The 21,349-nt window shown below is 45.8% G+C and overlaps 1 protein-coding gene across 1 annotated transcript in view; it reads right to left on the minus strand.

The window, feature by feature from the left end:
- LOC115110893 (collagen alpha-1(XI) chain-like) overlaps positions 1 to 21,349 on the minus strand; it is a 102,984-nt gene that overhangs the window by 36,776 nt on the left and 44,859 nt on the right. The window contains exons 19-23 of the mRNA XM_065010137.1: positions 7,184 to 7,228; positions 2,359 to 2,412; positions 2,188 to 2,232; positions 1,863 to 1,916; positions 1,600 to 1,644 (exon numbers count right to left, since the gene is read on the minus strand). Coding sequence (XP_064866209.1) covers positions 1,600 to 1,644; positions 1,863 to 1,916; positions 2,188 to 2,232; positions 2,359 to 2,412; positions 7,184 to 7,228 — 243 coding nt within the window. The remainder of the gene's footprint in view (positions 1 to 1,599; positions 1,645 to 1,862; positions 1,917 to 2,187; positions 2,233 to 2,358; positions 2,413 to 7,183; positions 7,229 to 21,349) is intronic.

Consider the following 21,349-nt stretch of genomic DNA (forward strand, 5'->3'; position numbering starts at 1 on the left):
CAACTCAATCATCAAGTTTGCGGACGACACAACAGTGGTAGGCTTGATTACCAACAACGACGAGACGGCCTACAGGGAGGAGGTGAGGGCCCTCGGAGTGTGGTGTCAGGAAAATAACCTCACACTCAACGTCAACAAAACTAAGGAGATGATTGTGGACTTCAGGAAACAGCAGAGGGAACACCCCCCCTATCCACATCGATGGAACAGTAGTGGAGAGGGTAGTAAGTTTTAAGTTCCTCGGCGTACACATCACAGACAAACTGAATTGGTCCACCCACACAGACAGCATCGTGAAGAAGGCGCAGCAGCGCCTCTTCAACCTCAGGAGGCTGAAGAAATTTGGCTTGTCACCAAAAGCACTCACAAACTTCTACAGATGCACAATCGAGAGCATCCTGTCGGGCTGTATCACCGCCTGGTACGGCAACTGCTCCGCCCACAACCGTAAGGTTCTCCAGAGGGTAGTGAGGTCTGCACAACGCATCACCGGGGGCAAACTACCTGCCCTCCAGGACACCTACACCACCCGATGTCACAGGAAGGCCATAAAGATCATCAAGGACAACAACCACCCGAGCCACTGCCTGTTCACCCCGCTATCATCCAGAAGGCGAGGTCAGTACAGGTGCATCAAAGCTGGGACCGAGAGACTGAAAACCAGCTTCTATCTCAAGGCCATCAGACTGTTAAACAGCCACCACTAACATTGAGTGGCTGCTGCCAACACACTGACTCAACTCCAGCCACTTTAATAATGGGAATTGATGGGAAATGATGTAAAATATATCACTAGCCACTTTAAACAATGCTACCTAATATAATGTTTACATACCCTACATTATTCATCTCATATGTATACGTATATACTGTACTCTATATCATCTACTGCATCCTTATGTAATACATGTATCACTAGCCACTTTAACTATGCCACTTTGTTTACATACTCATCTCATATGTATATACTGCACTCAATACCATCTACTGTATCTTGCCTATGCCGCTCTGTACCATCACTCATTCATATATCTTTATGTACATATTCTTTATCCCCTTACACTTGTGTCTATAAGGTAGTAGTTTTGGAATTGTTAGCTAGATTACTTGTTGGTTATTACTGCATTGTCGGAACTAAAAGCACAAGCATTTCGCTACACTCGCACTAACATCTGCTAACCATGTGTATGTGACAAATACAATTTGATTTGATTTGATTTGTGCCAACAAGAGGAGAGTGAACAGTCTGGGGTCATATGGGTCACGACTCACAAGGTTTATTACTAGGCCGATGAAGACAATATCCATCCGGACCTTTACCACCTAGGAAATAGTAGTTGAGTAGCCCTGCTATAGTGTGAGGAGGCTCTGGTGTGTGATAGCACAGAACTGACTCCCTGCCTGCCTGTGTGTGTGTTCCAGTTTGTGTTTCCTGGATATTAATTTCCTGTCATGTGTCCTCTGTAATCTGAATGGGAGTCAGGAGTGGCTGATACTGGGTCACAATGTTCAAGGCCAGCCTCCCCTGGGGGCGGAGCTGATAGCGGTCACAAGATCAGGTCTTTAAATCTGATAGGAAGAGAGATGCACAGTGCCTACCTTCTCTCCTGGCAGGCCGATGGGACCCTGAGAACCAGGAAGGCCCTGGACCAGAACAAAACATTAATCTGGTTAATATGTGTGTGCATGTGTGTGTGAGGGAGAGAGAGAGAGAGAGAGAGAGAGAGAGAGAGAGAGAGAAAGAAGATAAAGAGAGAGTAGAAAGAGAGAGACATAAGGGAGTGTTGAGACTGTGTTTTTTATGGATGATGTTTTTGACAACATGTTGTTGTGTGTTGACATTGTGTGAGGTTGTGGGTTACCTGTAATCCAGGATTTCCTTGTTGACCGCTGGGCCCTGTCTCTCCAGGTGGCCCCTGAGACAAAACAACAAGAAGTGCCACACACACTTTGTCTTCACACAACCCTGGTCACATGGTCAGAGCCCCACATGCTAGGAATCCTAAACAGGGTCATGGGACTGCTACTCCACTGTGGTCAATGCTTTAATTAATACAAGTCACTTTCATTCCACAGGTCTGATTGTGTTTCTAAACACCATCTTTAGGAAGCTTTTATTAACCCATTATAGTCGTCATGGATCAACTGTTGTCATTTTGAGTCCAAAGTTATGTTTAAAATACTGACCAGGTTGCCCTTTGACCCTTGAACTCCATCCACACCCGTAATACCCTGAAAGAGAAAGACTTCTAATCAGATTTAACTGTATTCAATGTTATCTATTAATATCAGACTGGTTTGAAGGGTGGTAAATTGCCCATTGAACAGCATTAAGTTGAAGGTTGGATGTTGACTTACTGGCTGCCCAGGTGGCCCAGGTGACCCTCTGGGTCCGACAAGTCCTCTGGCACCCTAGAGTCAAACACAGCACACTGATCAATACTCTATCAGGTTCATATAAGCTCATGTATATTTATATACATCCTCAAATTATGACAAATACAGGTACAGTATACAGTACCAGTCAAAAGCTTGGGCACACCTACACATTCAAGGGGTTTTCATTGTTTTTACTATATTCTACATTGTAGAATAATAGTGAAGACATCAACACTATGAAATAGCACAGATGGAATCATGTAGTAACCAAAAAAGTGTTAAACAAATAAAAATAAGTTTGATATTTGAGATTCTTCAAAGTAGCCACCCTTTGCCTTGATGACAGCTTTGCACACTCTTGGTATTCTCTCAACCAGCTTCACCTGGAATGCTTTTCCAACAGTCTTGAAGGAGTTCCCAAATATTCTATGCACTTCTTGGCTGCTTTTCCTTCACTCACTTTTCCTTCACTTCACCCAAACCATCTCATTTGGGTTGAGGTCAGGTGACTGCTACCATGTTGTGTTGCTACCATGTTGTTGTCAGTGTTGTGTTGTCTCTCTTGTCGTGATATGTGTTTTGTCCTATATTTATATATATATTTTTTTTTAAATCCCAGCCCCCATCCCCACAGCAGGAATTTTGCATTTTGGTCTTCCGTCATTGTAAATAAGAATTTGTTCTTAATTAACTGACTTGCCTAGTTCAATAGAGGTTAAATAAAATCCAATAAATAAATCAATTGTGGAGGCCAGGTCATCTGATGAAGCACTCCATCACTCCTTCTTAGTCAAATAGCCCTTATCAAATCAAATCCAATTTTATTTGTCACATGCGCCGAATACAACAGGTGTACTGTAGACCTTACAGTGAAATGCTTACTTACAAGCCCTTAATTACCAAAAATGCAGTTTTAAGAAAAAAATACATGTTTAAGTATGAGATAAGAATAACAAATCATTAAAGAGCAGCAGTATATAACGATAGCGGGGCTATATACAGGGGGTACCGGTACAGAGTCAATGTGCGGGGGCACCGGTGTCGAGGTAACTGAGGTAATATGCACATGTAGGCAGAGTTATTAAAGTGCATAGATAATAACAGAGAGTAGCAGCAGCATAAAATAGGGGGGGTAGCCATATGATTAGCTGTTCAGCAGTCTTATGGCTTGGGGATAGAAGCTGTTTAGAAGCCTCTTGGTTCTAGACTTGGCGCTCCGGTACCGCTTGTCGTGTGGTAGCAGAGAGAACAGTCTATGACTAGGGTGGCTGGAGTCTTTGACAATTCATAAGGCCTTCCTCTGATATCGCCTGGTATAGAGGTCCTGGATGGCAGGAAGCTTGGCCCCAGTGATGTACTGGGCCGTACGCACTACCCTCTGTAGTGTCTTGCGGTCAGAGGCCGAGAAGTTGCCATACCAGGCAGTGATGCAACCCGTCAGGATGCTCTCGATGGTGCAGCTGTAAAACATTTTGAGGATCTGAGGACCCATGCCAAATCTTTTCAGTCTCCTGAGAGGGAATAGGTTTTGTCATGCCCTCTTCACGACTGTCTTGGTGTGCTTGGCCCATGTTAGTTTGTTGGGAATTTGGACGCAAAGGAACTTGAAGCTCTCAACCTGCTCCACTACAGCCCCATTGATGAGAATGGGGGCGTGCTCGGTCCTCCTTTTCCTGAAGTCCACAATAATCTCCTTTGTCTTGATTACGTTGAGGGAGAGGTTGTTGTCCTTGCACCACATGGTCAGGTCTCTGACCTCCTCCCTATAGGTTGTCTCATCGTTGTCGGTGACCAGGCCAACCACTGTTGTGTCATCAGCAAACTTAATGATGGTGTTGGAGTCGTGCCTGGATGTGCAGTCATGAATGAACAGGGAGCACAGGAGGGGACTGAGCATGTTGAGGGTTGAGGATCAGCGTGTTGAGGATCAGCGTGGTGGATGTGTTGTTACCTACACTTACCACCTGGGGGCGACCCGTTAGGAAGTCCAGGATCCAGTTGCAGAGGGAGGTGTTTACTCCCAGGGTCCTTAGCTTAGCGATGAACATTGAGGGCACTATGGTGTTGAACGCAGAGCTGTAGTCAATGAATAGCATTCTCACGTAGGTGTTCCTTTAGTCCAGGTGTGAAAGGGCAGTGTGGAGTGCAATAGAGATTGCATCATCTGTGGATCTGTTGGTGCGGTATGCAAATTGGAGTGGGTCTAGGGTTTCTGGGATAATGGTGTTGATGTGAGCCATGACCAGCCTTTCAAAGCATTTCATGCCTACAGACGTGAGTGCTACGGGTCGGAAGTCATTTAGGCAGGTGACACAGCCTGAAGGTGTGTTGGATCATTGTCCTGTTGAAAAACAAATTATAGTCCCACTAAGCGCAAACCAGATGGGAAGTAGTGTCAATGCAGAATGCTGTGGTAGCCATGTTGGTTGTGTGCCTTGAATTCTAAATACATCACAAACAGTGTCACCAGCAAATCACTCCCACACCACCACACCTCCTCCTCCATGCTTCACGGTGGGAACCATACATGCGGAGAGAATCTGTTCACCTACTCTGCATCTCACAAATACACAGCGGTTGCAACCAAAAATCTCAAATTTGGACTCATCAGACCAAAGGACAGATTTTCACCGGCCTTGTTCGTTGCTCGTGTTTCTTGGCCCAAGCAAGTCTCTTCTTATTATTGGTGTCCTTTAGTAGTGGTTTATTTGCAGCAATTCAACCATGGAGGTCTCCTCTGAACAGTTGATGTTGAGATGTGTTTGTTACTTGAACTTTGTGAAGCAGCTAACCGATCGCTGCAGCTGTACATAGTCTATCGGTAAATAGCCCACCCATTTTTACCTACCTCATCCCCATACTGTTTTTATTTATTTACTCTTCTGCTCTTTTGCACACCAATATCTCTACCTGTACATGACCATCTGATCATTTATCACTCCAGTGTTAATCTGCAAAATTGTAATTATTCGCCTACCTCCTCATGCCTTTTGCAACACATTGTATATAGACTCCCCCTTTTTTTCCCTTTTTTTCCTACTGTGTTATTGACTTGTTTATTGTTTACTCCATGTGTAACTCTGTGTTGTCTGTTCACACTGCTATGCTTTATATTGGCCAGGTCGCAGTTGCAAATGAGAACTTGTTCTCAACTAGCCTACCTGGTTAAATAAAGGTGAAAAGAAAAATGAAAAAAAAGCATTTATTTGGGCTGCAATTTCTGAGGTGCAGTAAACTCTAATGAACTTATCCTCTGCAGCAGAGGTAACTTTGGCTCTTCCTTTCCTGTGTCGGTCCTCATGAGAGCCAGTTTCATCATAGCGCTTGATGGTTTTTGTGACTACACTTGAAGAAACTTTCAATGTTCTTGAAATGTTCAGGATTGACTGACCTTCATGTCTTAAAGTAATGATGGACTGTCATTTCTCTTTGCTTATTTAAGCTGTTCTTGACTTGGACTTGGTATTTTACCAAATAGGGATATATTCTGTATACCAACCCTACCTTGTCACAACACAACTGATTGGCTCAAGTGCATTAAGAAGGAAAGAAATTCCACAAATTAACTTTTAACAAGGCACACATTGAAATGCATTCCAGGTGACTACTTCATAAAGCTGGTTGAGAGAATACCAAGAGTGTGCAAAGCTGTCATCAAGGCAAAGGGTGGCTACTTTAAAGAATCTCAAATATCAAATACATTTTGATTTGTTCAACACTTTTTTGGTTACTTTTTTGGTTACTACCTGGTTATTTCATAGTTTTGATGTCTTCACTATTATTCTACAATGTAAAACATTTGAAAAATAAAGAAAAACCCTTGAATGAGTAGCTGTGTCCAAACTTTTGACTGGTACTGTATATACAGTATATATGTGTGTGTGTCTGTGTGCGTGTTGGTGTGTGTTTCTGTGTGCTCATCATGCATTTGTGTGTGTGTGTTTGAGAAATATTGTAAGTATGTTTGAGTGTGTGTGTCTGTGTGTGTCTGTGTGTGTGAGTGTCTGAGGAAGAGCGAGTTAATGAGCCTGTGCGCATATGGGCAAGTGTGTATTTGTGTGAGTGTGAGTGTGTGTGTCTGTAAAGAGAGATGAAGCGGGTTGGGGGGTGTCTCTGCGTGTGTTGTTTTTGTCAGCATCACTCTTTGTACCTCGGCCAAGCCACCTGTTCCAAAGCCACATCTGTGATCTCCCTTGAAGTGATTGATATGGAAATATAATCATTCAGGCCAGGATTTCATCTCTACCATCTCGCTCTCCCTTTCCCTCACTCTCTAACTCGCTCTTATCTCATTCACCACCCACTGAATTCCTCTCTCACATTTATCTCCCTCCCTCTCTCCCCTTCCCCCCTCACTTCCCCTCTCTCTCTCATCCAAACCCCCAGCTCCTCTATTTCCCTGAGTCTCTGTAGTTAAGGGCTCGGATACACCAATAGCGTTTGCCTGCAGGGTGTACTGTAGTTGCGAACCGATTGCAAACCGATTTTACATGTAGAATCACGGAAAATGACATTTTCACACAATTCTGACTCAGACGGCCTCAACAGCATGATCCACATCCACATAGATCCACATTCAGCGTGAGCCTTAACATAGCCCTCCTAACATGTCTAATGCAGTCCTCTATCTCTTTGGTTGCTGGGTGATCCATTTAGAGAGGCAGAGCCCCACTGGGCCTCCTCCTCACCTGCTGGGATAAAGATGGAGTGTGAATCAGCCTGGGCATACTGCGGTCATAGAGCCGCCTGTGGGGTGGAGGAACGTGTGTGTGTGTGTGTGTGTGTGTGTGACGTGGTTACTCACAGGTTCACCGGGCTGTCCACTCGGCCCTACGGGTCCATCTAAACCCTGAAAAATGACATGAGAAAGAGTCAACAGAGAGAGAATTACTGTCCTCTCTTCATGTGCCTCTCTGTCCTATTAAAGAAATCAGTTGACTGACAGATATGTCTACGTAATACATCACACCCGTCCTCTATCCCCCCTTTCACATAACTAACATGCCTTGCCCTGACCACAATTCATCATCAATAGCCGAAAATTTGTCTGAAATGAATTTATAATCTTCACTGGATTTTAATCATTGATATTTGCATTGCTTGTTGTTGAGTGAACAAAAGCCAGAACGACAGAGATGTCTCAATTCATTTTCATCTCAATGGTGAGTGTGTAACCGATGTGAAATGGCTAGCTAGTTGGCGCACCGTTTCAATCGGTGACGAGCAAGGGGAACCACTACTTCAAGGTCTCAAAGCGAGTGACGCACCACCGCCAACTAGCTAGCCATTTCACATCGGTTACACACTCACCATTGAGATGAAAATGAAAAACGTTGAATTTTTGAGACATCTCTGTCGTTGTCGGCTTTTGTGGAGGGATGGGTAACGATGCTTCGTGGGTATCAGTTGTTGATGTGTGCAGAGGGTCCCTGGTTCGGGGACGGACTAAAGTTATACTGTTACATTTTTGTCATTTAGCAGACGCTCCTGTCCAGAGTTAGATTAGTGAGTGCATTTTTTTTGTACTTTTCGTATAATATGTATGTACGTATTTTATACAGAATGGTATGTTTCAACATACAGCACACATAGAAATGGAATTCAAATTTTGTGTCTGCCCATGGGGTCCATGTTTCCTGGACTTTGCTGAAGGGGATGTTGGGTATGGTTACTTTGCTGAAGGGGATGTTGGGTATGGTTACTTTGCTGAAGGGGATACTGGGTATGGTTACTTTGCTGAAGGGGATGTTGGGTAAGGTTACTTTGCTGAAGGGGATGTTGAGTATGGTTACTTTGCTGAAGGGGATACTGGGTATGGTTACTTTGCTGAAGGGGATGCTGGGTATGGTTACTTTACTGAAGGGGATACTGGGTATGGTTACTTTGCTGAAGGGGATACTGGGTATGGTTACTTTGCTAAAGGGGATACTGGGTATGGTCACTTTGCTGAAGGGGATACTGGGTATGGTTACTTTGCTAAAGGGGATACTGGGTATGGTCACTTTGCTGAAGGGGATGCTGGGTATGGTTACTTTGCTGAAGGGGATGTTGAGTATGGTTACTTTGCTAAAGGGGATACTGGGTATGGTTACTTTGCTGAAGGGGATGCTAGGTATGGTTACTTTGCTGAAGGGGATGCTGGGTATGGTTACTTTGCTGAAGAGGATGCTGGGTATGGTTACTTTGCTGAAGGGGATGTTGGGTATGGTTACTTTGCTGAAGGGGATGTTGGGTATGGTTACTTTGCTGAAGGGGATACTGGGTATGGTCACTTTGCTGAAGGGGATACTTTGGAAGGGGATATGGTTACTTTGCTGAAGGGGATACTGGGTATGGTTACTTTGCTGAAGGGGATACTGGGTATGGTTACTTTGCTGAAGGGGATGCTGGGTATGGTTACTTTGCTGAAGGGGATGTTGGGTATGGTTACTTTGCTGAAGGGGATACTGGGTATGGTCACTTTGCTGAAGGGGATGTTGGGTATGGTTACTTTGCTGAAGGGGATACTGGGTATGGTTACTTTGCTGAAGGGGATACTGGGTATGGTTACTTTGCTGAAGGGGATACTGGGTATGGTTACTTTACTGAAGGGGATGCTGGGTATGGTTACTTTGCTGAAGGGGATGTTGGGTATGGTTACTTTGCTGAAGGGGATACTGGGTATGGTCACTTTGCTGAAGGGGATGTTGGGTATCGTTACTTTGCTGAAGGGGATACTGGGTATGGTCACTTTGCTGAAGGGGATGTTAAGTATGGTTACTTTGCTGAAGGGGATGTTGGGTATGGTTACTTTGCTGAAGGGGATACTGGGTATGGTTACTTTGCTGAAGGGGATACTGGGTATGGTTACTTTGCTGAAGGGGATGTTGAGTATGGTTACTTTGCTGAAGGGGATACTGGGTATGGTTACTTTGCTGAAGGGGATACTGGGTATGGTTACTTTGCTGAAGGGGATGTTGGGTATGGTCACTTTGCTGAAGGGGATACTGGGTATGGTTACTTTGCTGAAGGGGATACTGGGTATGGTCACTTTGCTGAAGGGGATACTGGGTATGGTTACTTTGCTGAAGGGGATACTGGGTATGGTTACTTTGCTGAAGGGGATACTGGGTATGGTTACTTTGCTGAAGGGGATGTTGGGTATGGTCACTTTGCTGAAGGGGATACTGGGTATGGTTACTTTGCTGAAGGGGATACTGGGTATGGTCACTTTGCTGAAGGGGATACTGGGTATGGTTACTTTGCTGAAGGGGATACTGGGTATGGTCACTTTGCTGAAGGGGATGTTGGGTATAGTTACTTTGCTGAAGGGGATACTGGGTATGGTCACTTTGCTGAAGGGGATGTTAAGTATGGTTACTTTGCTGAAGGGGATGTTGGGTATGGTTACTTTGCTGAAGGGGATACTGGGTATGGTCACTTTGCTGAAGGGGATGTTAAGTATGGTTACTTTGCTGAAGGGGATGTTGGGTATGGTTACTTTGCTGAAGGGGATACTGGGTATGGTTACTTTGCTGAAGGGGATACTGGGTATGGTTACTTTGCTGAAGGGGATGTTGAGTATGGTTACTTTGCTGAAGGGGATACTGGGTATGGTTACTTTGCTGAAGGGGATGTTGAGTATGGTTACTTTGCTGAAGGGGATACTGGGTATGGTTACTTTGCTGAAGGGGATGTTGAGTATGGTTACTTTGCTGAAGGGGATACTGGGTATGGTTACTTTGCTGAAGGGGATACTGGGTGTGGTTACTTTGCTGAAGGGGATGTTGGGTATGGTCACTTTGCTGAAGGGGATACTGGGTATGGTTACTTTGCTGAAGGGGATGTTGAGTATGGTTACTTTGCTGAAGGGGATACTGGGTATGGTTACTTTGCTGAAGGGGATACTGGGTATGGTTACTTTGCTGAAGGGGATGTTGGGTATGGTTACTTTGCTGAAGGGGATGTTGGGTATGGTCACTTTGCTGAAGGGGATGTTGGGTATGGTTACTTTGCTGAAGGGGATACTGGGTATGGTTACTTTGCTGAAGGGGATGCTAGGTATGGTTACTTTGCTGAAGGGGATACTGGGTATGGTTACTTTGCTGAAGGGGATGTTGAGTATGGTTACTTTGCTGAAGGGGATGTTGGGTATGGTTACTTTGCTGAAGGGGATACTGGGTATGGTTACTTTGCTGAAGGGGATACTGGGTATGGTTACTTTGCTGAAGGGGATACTGGGTATGGTTACTTTGCTGAAGGGGATGTTGGGTATGGTTACTTTGCTGAAGGGGATGGGGTATGGTTACTTTGCTGAAGGGGATACTGGGTATGGTTACTTTGCTGAAGGGGATACTGGGTATGGTTACTTTGCTGAAGGGGATGCTGGGTATGGTTACTTTGCTGAAGGGGATACTGGGTATGGTTACTTTGCTGAAGGGGATACTGGGTATGGTTACTTTGCTGAAGGGGATGTTGGGTATGGTTACTTTGCTGAAGGGGATGTTGGGTATGGTTACTTTGCTGAAGGGGATACTGGGTATGGTTACTTTGCTGAAGGGGATACTGGGTATGGTTACTTTGCTGAAGGGGATACTGGGTATGGTTACTTTGCTGAAGGGGATACTGGGTATGGTTACTTTGCTGAAGGGGATGTTGTATGGTTACTTTGCTGAAGGGGATGTTGGGTATGGTTACTTTGCTGAAGGGGATACTGGGTATGGTTACTTTGCTGAAGGGGATGTTGGGTATGGTTACTTTGCTGAAGGGGATGTTGGGTATGGTTACTTTGCTGAAGGGGATGTTGAGTATGGTTACTTTGCTGAAGGGGATACTGGGTATGGTTACTTTGCTGAAGGGGATACTGGGTATGGTTACTTTGCTGAAGGGATGTTGGGTATGGTTACTTTGCTGAAGGGGATGTTGGGTATGGTTACTTTGCTGAAGGGGATGCTGGGTATGGTTACTTTGCTGAAGGGGATACTGGGTATGGTTACTTTGCTGAAGGTGTTGTTGGGTATGGTTACTTTGCTGAAGGGGATGCTGGGTATGGTTACTTTGCTGAAGGGGATACTGGGTATGGTTACTTTGCTGAAGGGGATACTGGGTATGGTTACTTTGCTGAAGGGGATGCTGGGTATGGTTACTTTGCTGAAGGGGATGTTGAGTATGGTTACTTTAATGAAGGGGATGTTGGGTATGGTTACTTTGCTGAAGGGGATGTTGGGTATGGTTACTTTGCTGAAGGGGATACTGGGTATGGTTACTTTGCTGAAGGGGATACTGGGTATGGTTACTTTGCTGAAGGGGATACTGGGTATGGTTACTTTGCTGAAGGGGATACTGGGTATGGTCACTTTGCTGAAGGGGATGTTGGGTATGGTTACTTTGCTGAAGGGGATACTGGGTATGGTTACTTTGCTGAAGGGGATACTGGGTATGGTTACTTTGCTGAAGGGGATACTGGGTATGGTTACTTTGCTGAAGGGGATACTGGGTATGGCTACTTTGCTGAAGGGGATGTTGGGTATGGCTACTTTGCTGAAGGGGATATTGGGTATGGTTACGTTGCTGAAGGGGATACTGGGTATGGTTACTTTGCTGAAGGGGATGTTGAGTATGGTTACTTTGCTGAAGGGGATGTTGGGTATGGTTACTTTGCTGAAGGGGATACTGGGTATGGTTACTTTGCTGAAGGGGATGTTGAGTATGGTTACTTTGCTGAAGGGGATGCTGGGTATGGTTACTTTGCTGAAGGGGATGCTGGGTATGGTTACTTTGCTGAAGGGGATGCTGGGTATGGTTACTTTAGTGAAGGGGATGTTGGGTATGGTTACTTTGCTGAAGGGGATGCTGGGTATGGTTACTTTGCTGAAGGGGATACTGGGTATGGTTACTTTGCTGAAGGGGATGCTGGGTATGGTTACTTTGCTGAAGGGGATGTTGGGTATGGTTACTTTGCTGAAGGGGTTGTTGGGTATGGTTACTTTGCTGAAGGGGATGTTGGGTATGGTTACTTTGCTGAAGGGGATGCTGGGTATGGTTACTTTGCTGAAGGTGTTGTTGGGTATGGTTACTTTGCTGATGGGAATACTGGGTATGGTTACTTTGCTGAAGGGGATGCTGGGTATGGTTACTTTGCTGAAGGGGATACTGGGTATGGTTACTTTGCTGAAGGGGATACTGGGTATGGTTACTTTGCTGAAGGGGATGCTGGGTATGGTTACTTTGCTGAAGGGGATGTTGAGTATGGTTACTTTAATGAAGGGGATGTTGGGTATGGTTACTTTGCTGAAGGGGATGTTGGGTATGGTTACTTTGCTGAAGGGGATACTGGGTATGGTTACTTTGCTGAAGGGGATACTGGGTATGGTTACTTTGCTGAAGGGGATACTGGGTATGGTTACTTTGCTGAAGGGGATGTTGGGTATGGTCACTTTGCTGAAGGGGATACTGGGTATGGTCACTTTGCTGAAGGGGATGTTAAGTATGGTTACTTTGCTGAAGGGGATGTTGGGTATGGTTACTTTGCTGAAGGGGATACTGGGTATGGTTACTTTGCTGAAGGGGATACTGGGTATGGTTACTTTGCTGAAGGGGATGTTGAGTATGGTTACTTTGCTGAAGGGGATACTGGGTATGGTTACTTTGCTGAAGGGGATACTGGGTATGGTTACTTTGCTGAAGGGGATGTTGGGTATGGTCACTTTGCTGAAGGGGATACTGGGTATGGTTACTTTGCTGAAGGGGATGTTGGGTATGGTCACTTTGCTGAAGGGGATACTGGGTATGGTTACTTTGCTGAAGGGGATGTTGAGTATGGTTACTTTGCTGAAGGGGATACTGGGTATGGTTACTTTGCTGAAGGGGATACTGGGTGTGGTTACTTTGCTGAAGGGGATGTTGGGTATGGTTACTTTGCTGAAGGGGATACTGGGTATGGTTACTTTGCTGAAGGGGATGTTGAGTATGGTTACTTTGCTGAAGGGGATACTGGGTATGGTTACTTTGCTGAAGGGGATACTGGGTATGGTTACTTTGCTGAAGGGGATGTTGGGTATGGTTACTTTGCTGAAGGGGATGTTGGGTATGGTCACTTTGCTGAAGGGGATGTTGGGTATGGTTACTTTGATGAAGGGGATACTGGGTATGGTTACTTTGCTGAAGGGGATGCTGGGTATGGTTACTTTGCTGAAGGGGATACTGGGTATGGTTACTTTGCTGAAGGGGATGTTGAGTATGGTTACTTTGCTGAAGGGGATGTTGGGTATGGTTACTTTGCTGAAGGGGATACTGGGTATGGTTACTTTGCTGAAGGGGATACTGGGTATGGTTACTTTGCTGAAGGGGATACTGGGTATGGTTAAGGGGATGCTTTGCTGAAGGGGATGTTGGGTATGGTTACTTTGCTGAAGGGGATACTGGGTATGGTTACTTTACTGAAGGGGATACTGGGTATGGTTACTTTGCTGAAGGGGATGCTGGGTATGGTTACTTTGCTGAAGGGGATACTGGGTATGGTTACTTTGCTGAAGGGGATACTGGGAATGGTTACTTTGCTGAAGGGGATGTTGGGTATGGTTACTTTGCTGAAGGGGATGTTGGGTATGGTTACTTTGCTGAAGGGGATACTGGGTATGGTTACTTTGCTGAAGGGGATACTGGGTATGGTTACTTTGCTGAAGGGGATACTGGGTATGGTTACTTTGCTGAAGGGATACTGGGTATGGTTACTTTGCTGAAGGGGATGTTGAGTATGGTTACTTTGCTGAAGGGGATTTTGGGTATGGTTACTTTGCTGAAGGGATACTGGGTATGGTTACTTTGCTGAAGGGGATGTTGGGTATGGTTACTTTGCTGAAGGGGATGTTGGGTATGGTTACTTTGCTGAAGGGGATGTTGGGGGATATGGTTACTTTGCTGAAGGGGATACTGGGTATGGTTACTTTGCTGAAGGGGATGTTGGGTATGGTTACTTTGCTGAAGGGGATGCTGGGTATGGTTACTTTGCTGAAGGGGATGTTGGGTATGGTTACTTTGCTGAAGGGGATGCTGGGTATGGTTACTTTGCTGAAGGGGATACTGGGTATGGTTACTTTGCTGAAGGTGTTGTTGGGTATGGTTACTTTGCTGAAGGGGATACTGGGTATGGTTACTTTGCTGAAGGGGATGCTGGGTATGGTTACTTTGCTGAAGGGGATACTGGGTATGGTTACTTTGCTGAAGGGGATACTGGGTATGGTTACTTTGCTGAAGGGGATGCTGGGTATGGTTACTTTGCTGAAGAAGGGATGTTGAGTATGGTTACTTTAATGAAGGGGATGTTGGGTATGGTTACTTTGCTGAAGGGGATGTTGGGTATGGTTACTTTGCTGAAGGGATACTGGGTATGGTTACTTTGCTGAAGGGGATACTGGGTATGGTTACTTTGCTGAAGGGGATACTGGGTATGGTTACTTTGCTGAAGGGGATACTGGGTATGGTTACTTTGCTGAAGGGGATGTTGGGTATGGTTACTTTGCTGAAGGGGATACTGGGTATGGTTACTTTGCTGAAGGGGATACTGGGTATGGTTACTTTGCTGAAGGGGATAATGGGTATGGTTACTTTGCTGAAGGGGATACTGGGTATGGCTACTTTGCTGAAGGGGATGTTGGGTATGGCTACTTTGCTGAAGGGGATGTTGGGTATGGTTACTTTGCTGAAGGGGATACTGGGTATGGTTACTTTGCTGAAGGGGATACTGGGTATGGTTACTTTGCTGAAGGGGATACTGGGTTTGGTTACTTTGCTGAAGGGGATGCTGGGTATGGTTACTTTGCTGAAGGGGATGTTGAGTATGGTTACTTTGCTGAAGGGGATACTGGGTATGGTTACTTTGCTGAAGGGGATGTTGAGTATGGTTACTTTGCTGAAGGGGATGTTGGGTATGGTTACTTTGCTGAAGGGGATACTGGGTATGGTTACTTTGCTGAAGGGGATGTTGAGTATGGTTACTTTGCTGAAGGGGATGCTGGGTATGGTTACTTTGCTGACGGGGATGCTGGGTATGGTTACTTTGCTGAAGGGGATGCTGGGTATGGTTACTTTGCTGAAGGGGATGTTGGGTATGGTTACTTTGCTGAAGGGGATGCTGGGTATGGTTACTTTGCTGAAGGGGATACTGGGTATGGTTACTTTGCTGAAGGGGATGCTGGGTATGGTTACTTTGCTGAAGGGGATGTTGGGTATGGTTACTTTGCTGAAGGGGATGTTGGGTATGGTTACTTTGCTGAAGGGGATGTTGGGTATGGTTACTTTGCTGAAGGGGATGCTGGGTATGGTTACTTTGCTGAAGGTGTTGTTGGGTATGGTTACTTTGCTGATGGGAATACTGGGTATGGTTACTTTGCTGAAGGGGATGCTGGGTATGGTTACTTTGCTGAAGGGGATGTTGGGTATGGTTACTTTGCTGAAGGGGATACTGGGTATGGTTACTTTGCTGAAGGGGATGCTGGGTATGGTTACTTTGCTGAAGGGGATGTTGAGTATGGTTACTTTAATGAAGGGGATGTTGGGTATGGTTACTTTGCTGAAGGGGATGTTGGGTATGGTTACTTTGCTGAAGGGGATGTTGGGTATGGTTACTTTGCTGAAGGGGATACTGGGTATGGTTACTTTGCTGAAGGGGATACTGGGTATGGTTACTTTGCTGAAGGGGATACTGGGTATGGTCACTTTGCTGAAGGGGATGTTGGGTATGGTTACTTTGCTGAAGGGGATACTGGGTATGGTTACTTTGCTGAAGGGGATGTTGGGTATGGTTACTTTGCTGAAGGGGATACTGGGTATGGTTACTTTGCTGAAGGGGATACTGGGTATGGCTACTTTGCTGAAGGGGATGTTGGGTATGGTTACTTTGCTGAAGGGGATATTGGGTATGGTTACTTTGCTGAAGGGGATACTGGGTATGGTTACTTTGCTGAAGGGGACTGGGTATGGTTACTTTGCTGAAGGGGATACTGGGTTTGGTTACTTTGCTGAAGGGGATGCTGGGTATGGTTACTTTGCTGAAGGGGATGTTGAGTATGGTTACTTTGCTGAAGGGGATACTGGGTATGGTTACTTTGCTGAAGGTGTTGTTGGGTATGGTTACTTTGCTGATGGGAATACTGGGTATGGTTACTTTGCTGAAGGGGATGCTGGGTATGGTTACTTTACTGAAGGGGATACTGGGTATGGTTACTTTGCTGAAGGGGATACTGGGTATGGTTACTTTGCTGAAGGGGATGCTGGGTATGGTTACTTTGCTGAAGGGGATGTTGAGTATGGTTACTTTAATGAAGGGGATGGGGATGGTTACTTTGCTGAAGGGGATGTTGGTTACTTTGCTGAAGGGGATGTTGGGTATGGTTACTTTGCTGAAGGGGATACTGGGTATGGTTACTTTGCTGAAGGGGATACTGGGTATGGTTACTTTGCTGAAGGGGATACTGGGTATGGTTACTTTGCTGAAGGGGATACTGGGTATGGTCACTTTGCTGAAGGGGATGTTGGGTATGGTTACTTTGCTGAAGGGGATGCTGGGTATGGTTACTTTGCTGAAGGGGATGTTGGGTATGGTTACTTTGCTGAAGGGGATACTGGGTATGGTTACTTTGCTGAAGGGGATACTGGGTATGGCTACTTTGCTGAAGGGGATGTTGCTGAAGTATGGCTACTTTGCTGAAGGGGATATTGGGTATGGTTACTTTGCTGAAGGGGATACTGGGTATGGTTACTTTGCTGAAGGGGATACTGGGTATGGTTACTTTGCTGAAGGGGATACTGGGTTTGGTTACTTTGCTGAAGGGGATGCTGGGTATGGTTACTTTGCTGAAGGGGATGTTGAGTATGGTTACTTTGCTGAAGGGGATACTGGGTATGGTTACTTTGCTGAAGGGGATGTTGAGTATGGTTACTTTGCTGAAGGGGATGTTGGGTATGGTTACTTTGCTGAAGGGGATACTGGGTATGGTTACTTTGCTGAAGGGGATGTTGAGTATGGTTACTTTGCTGAAGGGGATGCTGGGTATGGTTACTTTGCTGACGGGGATGCTGGGTATGGTTACTTTGCTGAAGGGGATGCTGGGTATGGTTACTTTGCTGAAGGGGATGTTGGGTATGGTTACTTTGCTGAAGGGGATGCTGGGATTGGTTACTTTGCTGAAGGGGATACTGGGTATGGTTACTTTGCTGAAGGGGATGCTGGGTATGGTTACTTTGCTGAAGGGGATGCTGGGTATGGTTACTTTGCTGAAGGGGTTGTTGGGTATGGTTACTTTGCTGAAGGGGATGTTGGGTATGGTTACTTTGCTGAAGGGGATGTTGAGTATGGTTACTTTGCTGAAGGGGATACTGGGTATGGTTACTTTGCTGAAGGGGATGTTGAGTATGGTTACTTTGCTGAAGGGGATGCTGGGTATGGTCACTTTGCTGAAGGGGATGTTGGGTATGGTTACTTTGCTGAAGGGGATACTGGGTATGGTTACATTGCTGAAGGGAATACTGGGTATGGTCACTTTGCTGAAGGGGATGTTGGGTATGGTTACTTTGCTGAAGGGGATACTGGGTATGGTCACTTTGATGAAGGGGATGCTGGGTATGGTCACTTTGCTGAAGGGGATGTTGGGTATGGTTACTTTGCTGAAGGGGATACTGGGTATGGTTACATTGCTGAAGGGGATGCTGGGTATGGTCACTTTGCTGAAGGGGATACTGGGTATGGTTACTTTGCTGAAGGGGATACTGGGTATGGTCACTTTGCTGAAGGGGATGTTGGGTATGGTTACTTTGCTGAAGGGGATACTGGGTATGGTTACTTTGCTGAAGGGGATACTGGGTATGGTTACTTTGCTGAAGGGGATACTGGGTATGGCTACTTTGCTGAAGGGGATGTTGGGTATGGCTACTTTGCTGAAGGGGATATTGGGTATGGTTACGTTGCTGAAGGGGATACTGGGTATGGTTACTTTGCTGAAGGGGATACTGGGTATGGTTACTTTGCTGAAGGGGATACTGGGTTTGGTTACTTTGCTGAAGGGGATGCTGGGTATGGTTACTTTGCTGAAGGGGATGTTGAGTATGGTTACTTTGCTGAAGGGGATACTGGGTATGGTTACTTTGCTGAAGGGGATGTTGAGTATGGTTACTTTGCTGAAGGGGATGTTGGGTATGGTTACTTTGCTGAAGGGGATACTGGGTATGGTTACTTTGCTGAAGGGGATGTTGAGTATGGTTACTTTGCTGAAGGGGATGCTGGGTATGGTTACTTTGCTGACGGGGATGCTGGGTATGGTTACTTTGCTGAAGGGGATGCTGGGTATGGTTACTTTGCTGAAGGGGATGTTGGGTATGGTTACTTTGCTGAAGGGGATGCTGGGTATGGTTACTTTGCTGAAGGGGATACTGGGTATGGTTACTTTGCTGAAGGGGATGCTGGGTATGGTTACTTTGCTGAAGGGGATGCTGGGTATGGTTACTTTGCTGAAGGGGTTGTTGGGTATGGTTACTTTGCTGAAGGGGATGTTGGGTATGGTTACTTTGCTGAAGGGGATGCTGGGTATGGTTACTTTGCTGAAGGGGATGTTGAGTATGGTTACTTTGCTGAAGGGGATACTGGGTATGGTTACTTTGCTGAAGGGGATGTTGAGTATGGTTACTTTGCTGAAGGGGATGCTGGGTATGGTTACTTTGCTGAAGGGGATGCTGGGTATGGTTACTTTGCTGAAGGGGATGTTGAGTATGGTTACTTTGCTGAAGGGGATGCTGGGTATGGTCACTTTGCTGAAGGGGATGTTGGGTATGGTTACTTTGCTGAAGGGGATACTGGGTATGGTTACATTGCTGAAGGGGATACTGGGTATGGTCACTTTGCTGAAGGGGATGTTGGGTATGGTTACTTTGCTGAAGGGGATACTGGGTATGGTCACTTTGCTGAAGGGGATGTTGGGTATGGTTACTTTGCTGAAGGGGATACTGGGTATGGTCACTTTGCTGAAGGGGATGTTGGGTATGGTTACTTTGCTGAAGGGGATGTTGCTTTGAAGGGGATACTGGGTATGGTCACTTTGATGAAGGGGATGTTGGGTATGGTTACTTTGCTGAAGGGGATACTGGGTATGGTCACTTTGCTGAAGGGGATGTTGGGTATGGTTACTTTGCTGAAGGGGATGTTGGTATGGTTACTTTGCTGAAGGGGATACTGGGTATGGTCACTTTGCTGAAGGGGATGTTGGGTATGGTTACTTTGCTGAAGGGGATACTGGGTATGGTTACTTTGCTGAAGGGGATGTTGGGTATGGTTACTTTGCTGAAGGGGATACTGGGTATGGCTACTTTGCTGAAGGGGATGCTGGGTATGGTTACTTTGCTGAAGGGGATGTTGGGTATGGTTACTTTGCTGAAGGGGATACTTTGGGTATATGGTTACTTTGCTAAGGGGATACTGGGTATGGTCACTTTGCTGAAGGGGATGTTGGGTATGGTTACTTTGCTGAAGGGGATACTGGGTATGGTCACTTTGCTGAAGGGGATGTTGGGTATGGTTACTTTGCTGAAGGGGATGTTGGGTATGGTTACTTTGCTGAAGGGGATACTGGGTATGGTTACTTTGCTGAAGGGGATACTGGGTATGGTTACTTTGCTGAAGGGGATACTGGGTATGGTTACTTTGCTGAAGGGGATGCTGGGTATGGTTACTTTGCTGAAGGGTATGTTGAGTATGGTTACTTTGCTGAAGGGGATACTGGGTATGGTTACTTTGCTGAAGGGGATGTTAAGTATGGTTACTTTGCTGAAGGGGATGTTGGGTATGGTTACTTTGCTGAAGGGGATACTGGGTATGGTTACTTTGCTGAAGGAGATGTTGGGTATGGTTACTTTGCTGAAGGGGATGCTGGGTATGGTTACATTGCTGAAGGGGATGCTGGGTATGGTCACTTTGCTGAAGGAGATGTTGGGTATGGTTACTTTGCTGAAGGGGATGCTGGGTATGGTTACTTTGCTGAAGGGGATACTGGGTATGGTTACTTTGCTGAAGGGGATGCTGGGTATGGTTACTTTTGCTGAAGGGGTTGTTGAGTATGGTTACTTTGCTGAAGGGGATGCTGGGTATGGTTACTTTGCTGAAGGGGATGCTGGGTATGGTTACTTTGCTGAAGGGGATGTTGAGTATGGTTACTTTGCTGAAGGGGATACTGGGTATGGTTACTTTGCTGAAGGGGATGTTGAGTATGGTTACTTTGCTGAAGGGGATGCTGGGTATGGTTACTTTGCTGAAGGGGATGCTGGGTATGGTTACTTTGCTGAAGGGGATGTTGGGTATGGTTACTTTGCTGAAGGGGATACTGGGTATGGTTACATTGCTGAAGGGGATGCTGGGTATGGTCACTTTGCTGAAGGGGATGTTGGGTATGGTTACTTTGCTGAAGGGGATACTGGGTATGGTCACTTTGCTGAAGGGGATGTTGGGTATGGTTACTTTGCTGAAGGTGATACTGGGTATGGTTACTTTGCTGAAGGGGATACTGGGTATGGTCACTTTGCTGAAGGGGATGTTGGGTATGGTTACTTTGCTGAAGGGGATACTGGGTATGGTTACTTTGCTGAAGGGGATGTTGGGTATGGTTACTTTGCTGAAGGGGATGCTGGGTATGGTCACTTTGCTGAAGGGGATTTGCTGAAGGGGATACTGGGTATGGTCACTTTGCTGAAGGGGATGTTAGGTATGGTTACTTTGCTGAAGGGGATACTGGGTATGGTTACTTTGCTGAAGGGGATACTGGGTATGGTCACTTTGCTGAAGGGGATGTTGGGTATGGTTACTTTGCTGAAGGGGATACTGGGTATGGTCACTTTGCTGAAGGGGATGTTGGGTATGGTTACTTTGCTGAAGGGGATACTGGGTATGGTTACTTTGCTGAAGGGGATGTTGGGTATGGTTACTTTGCTGAAGGGGATACTGGGTATGGTT

Source organism: Oncorhynchus nerka, linkage group LG26, assembly GCF_034236695.1.
Source record: "Oncorhynchus nerka isolate Pitt River linkage group LG26, Oner_Uvic_2.0, whole genome shotgun sequence".
Lineage (NCBI taxonomy): Eukaryota > Metazoa > Chordata > Actinopteri > Salmoniformes > Salmonidae > Oncorhynchus > Oncorhynchus nerka.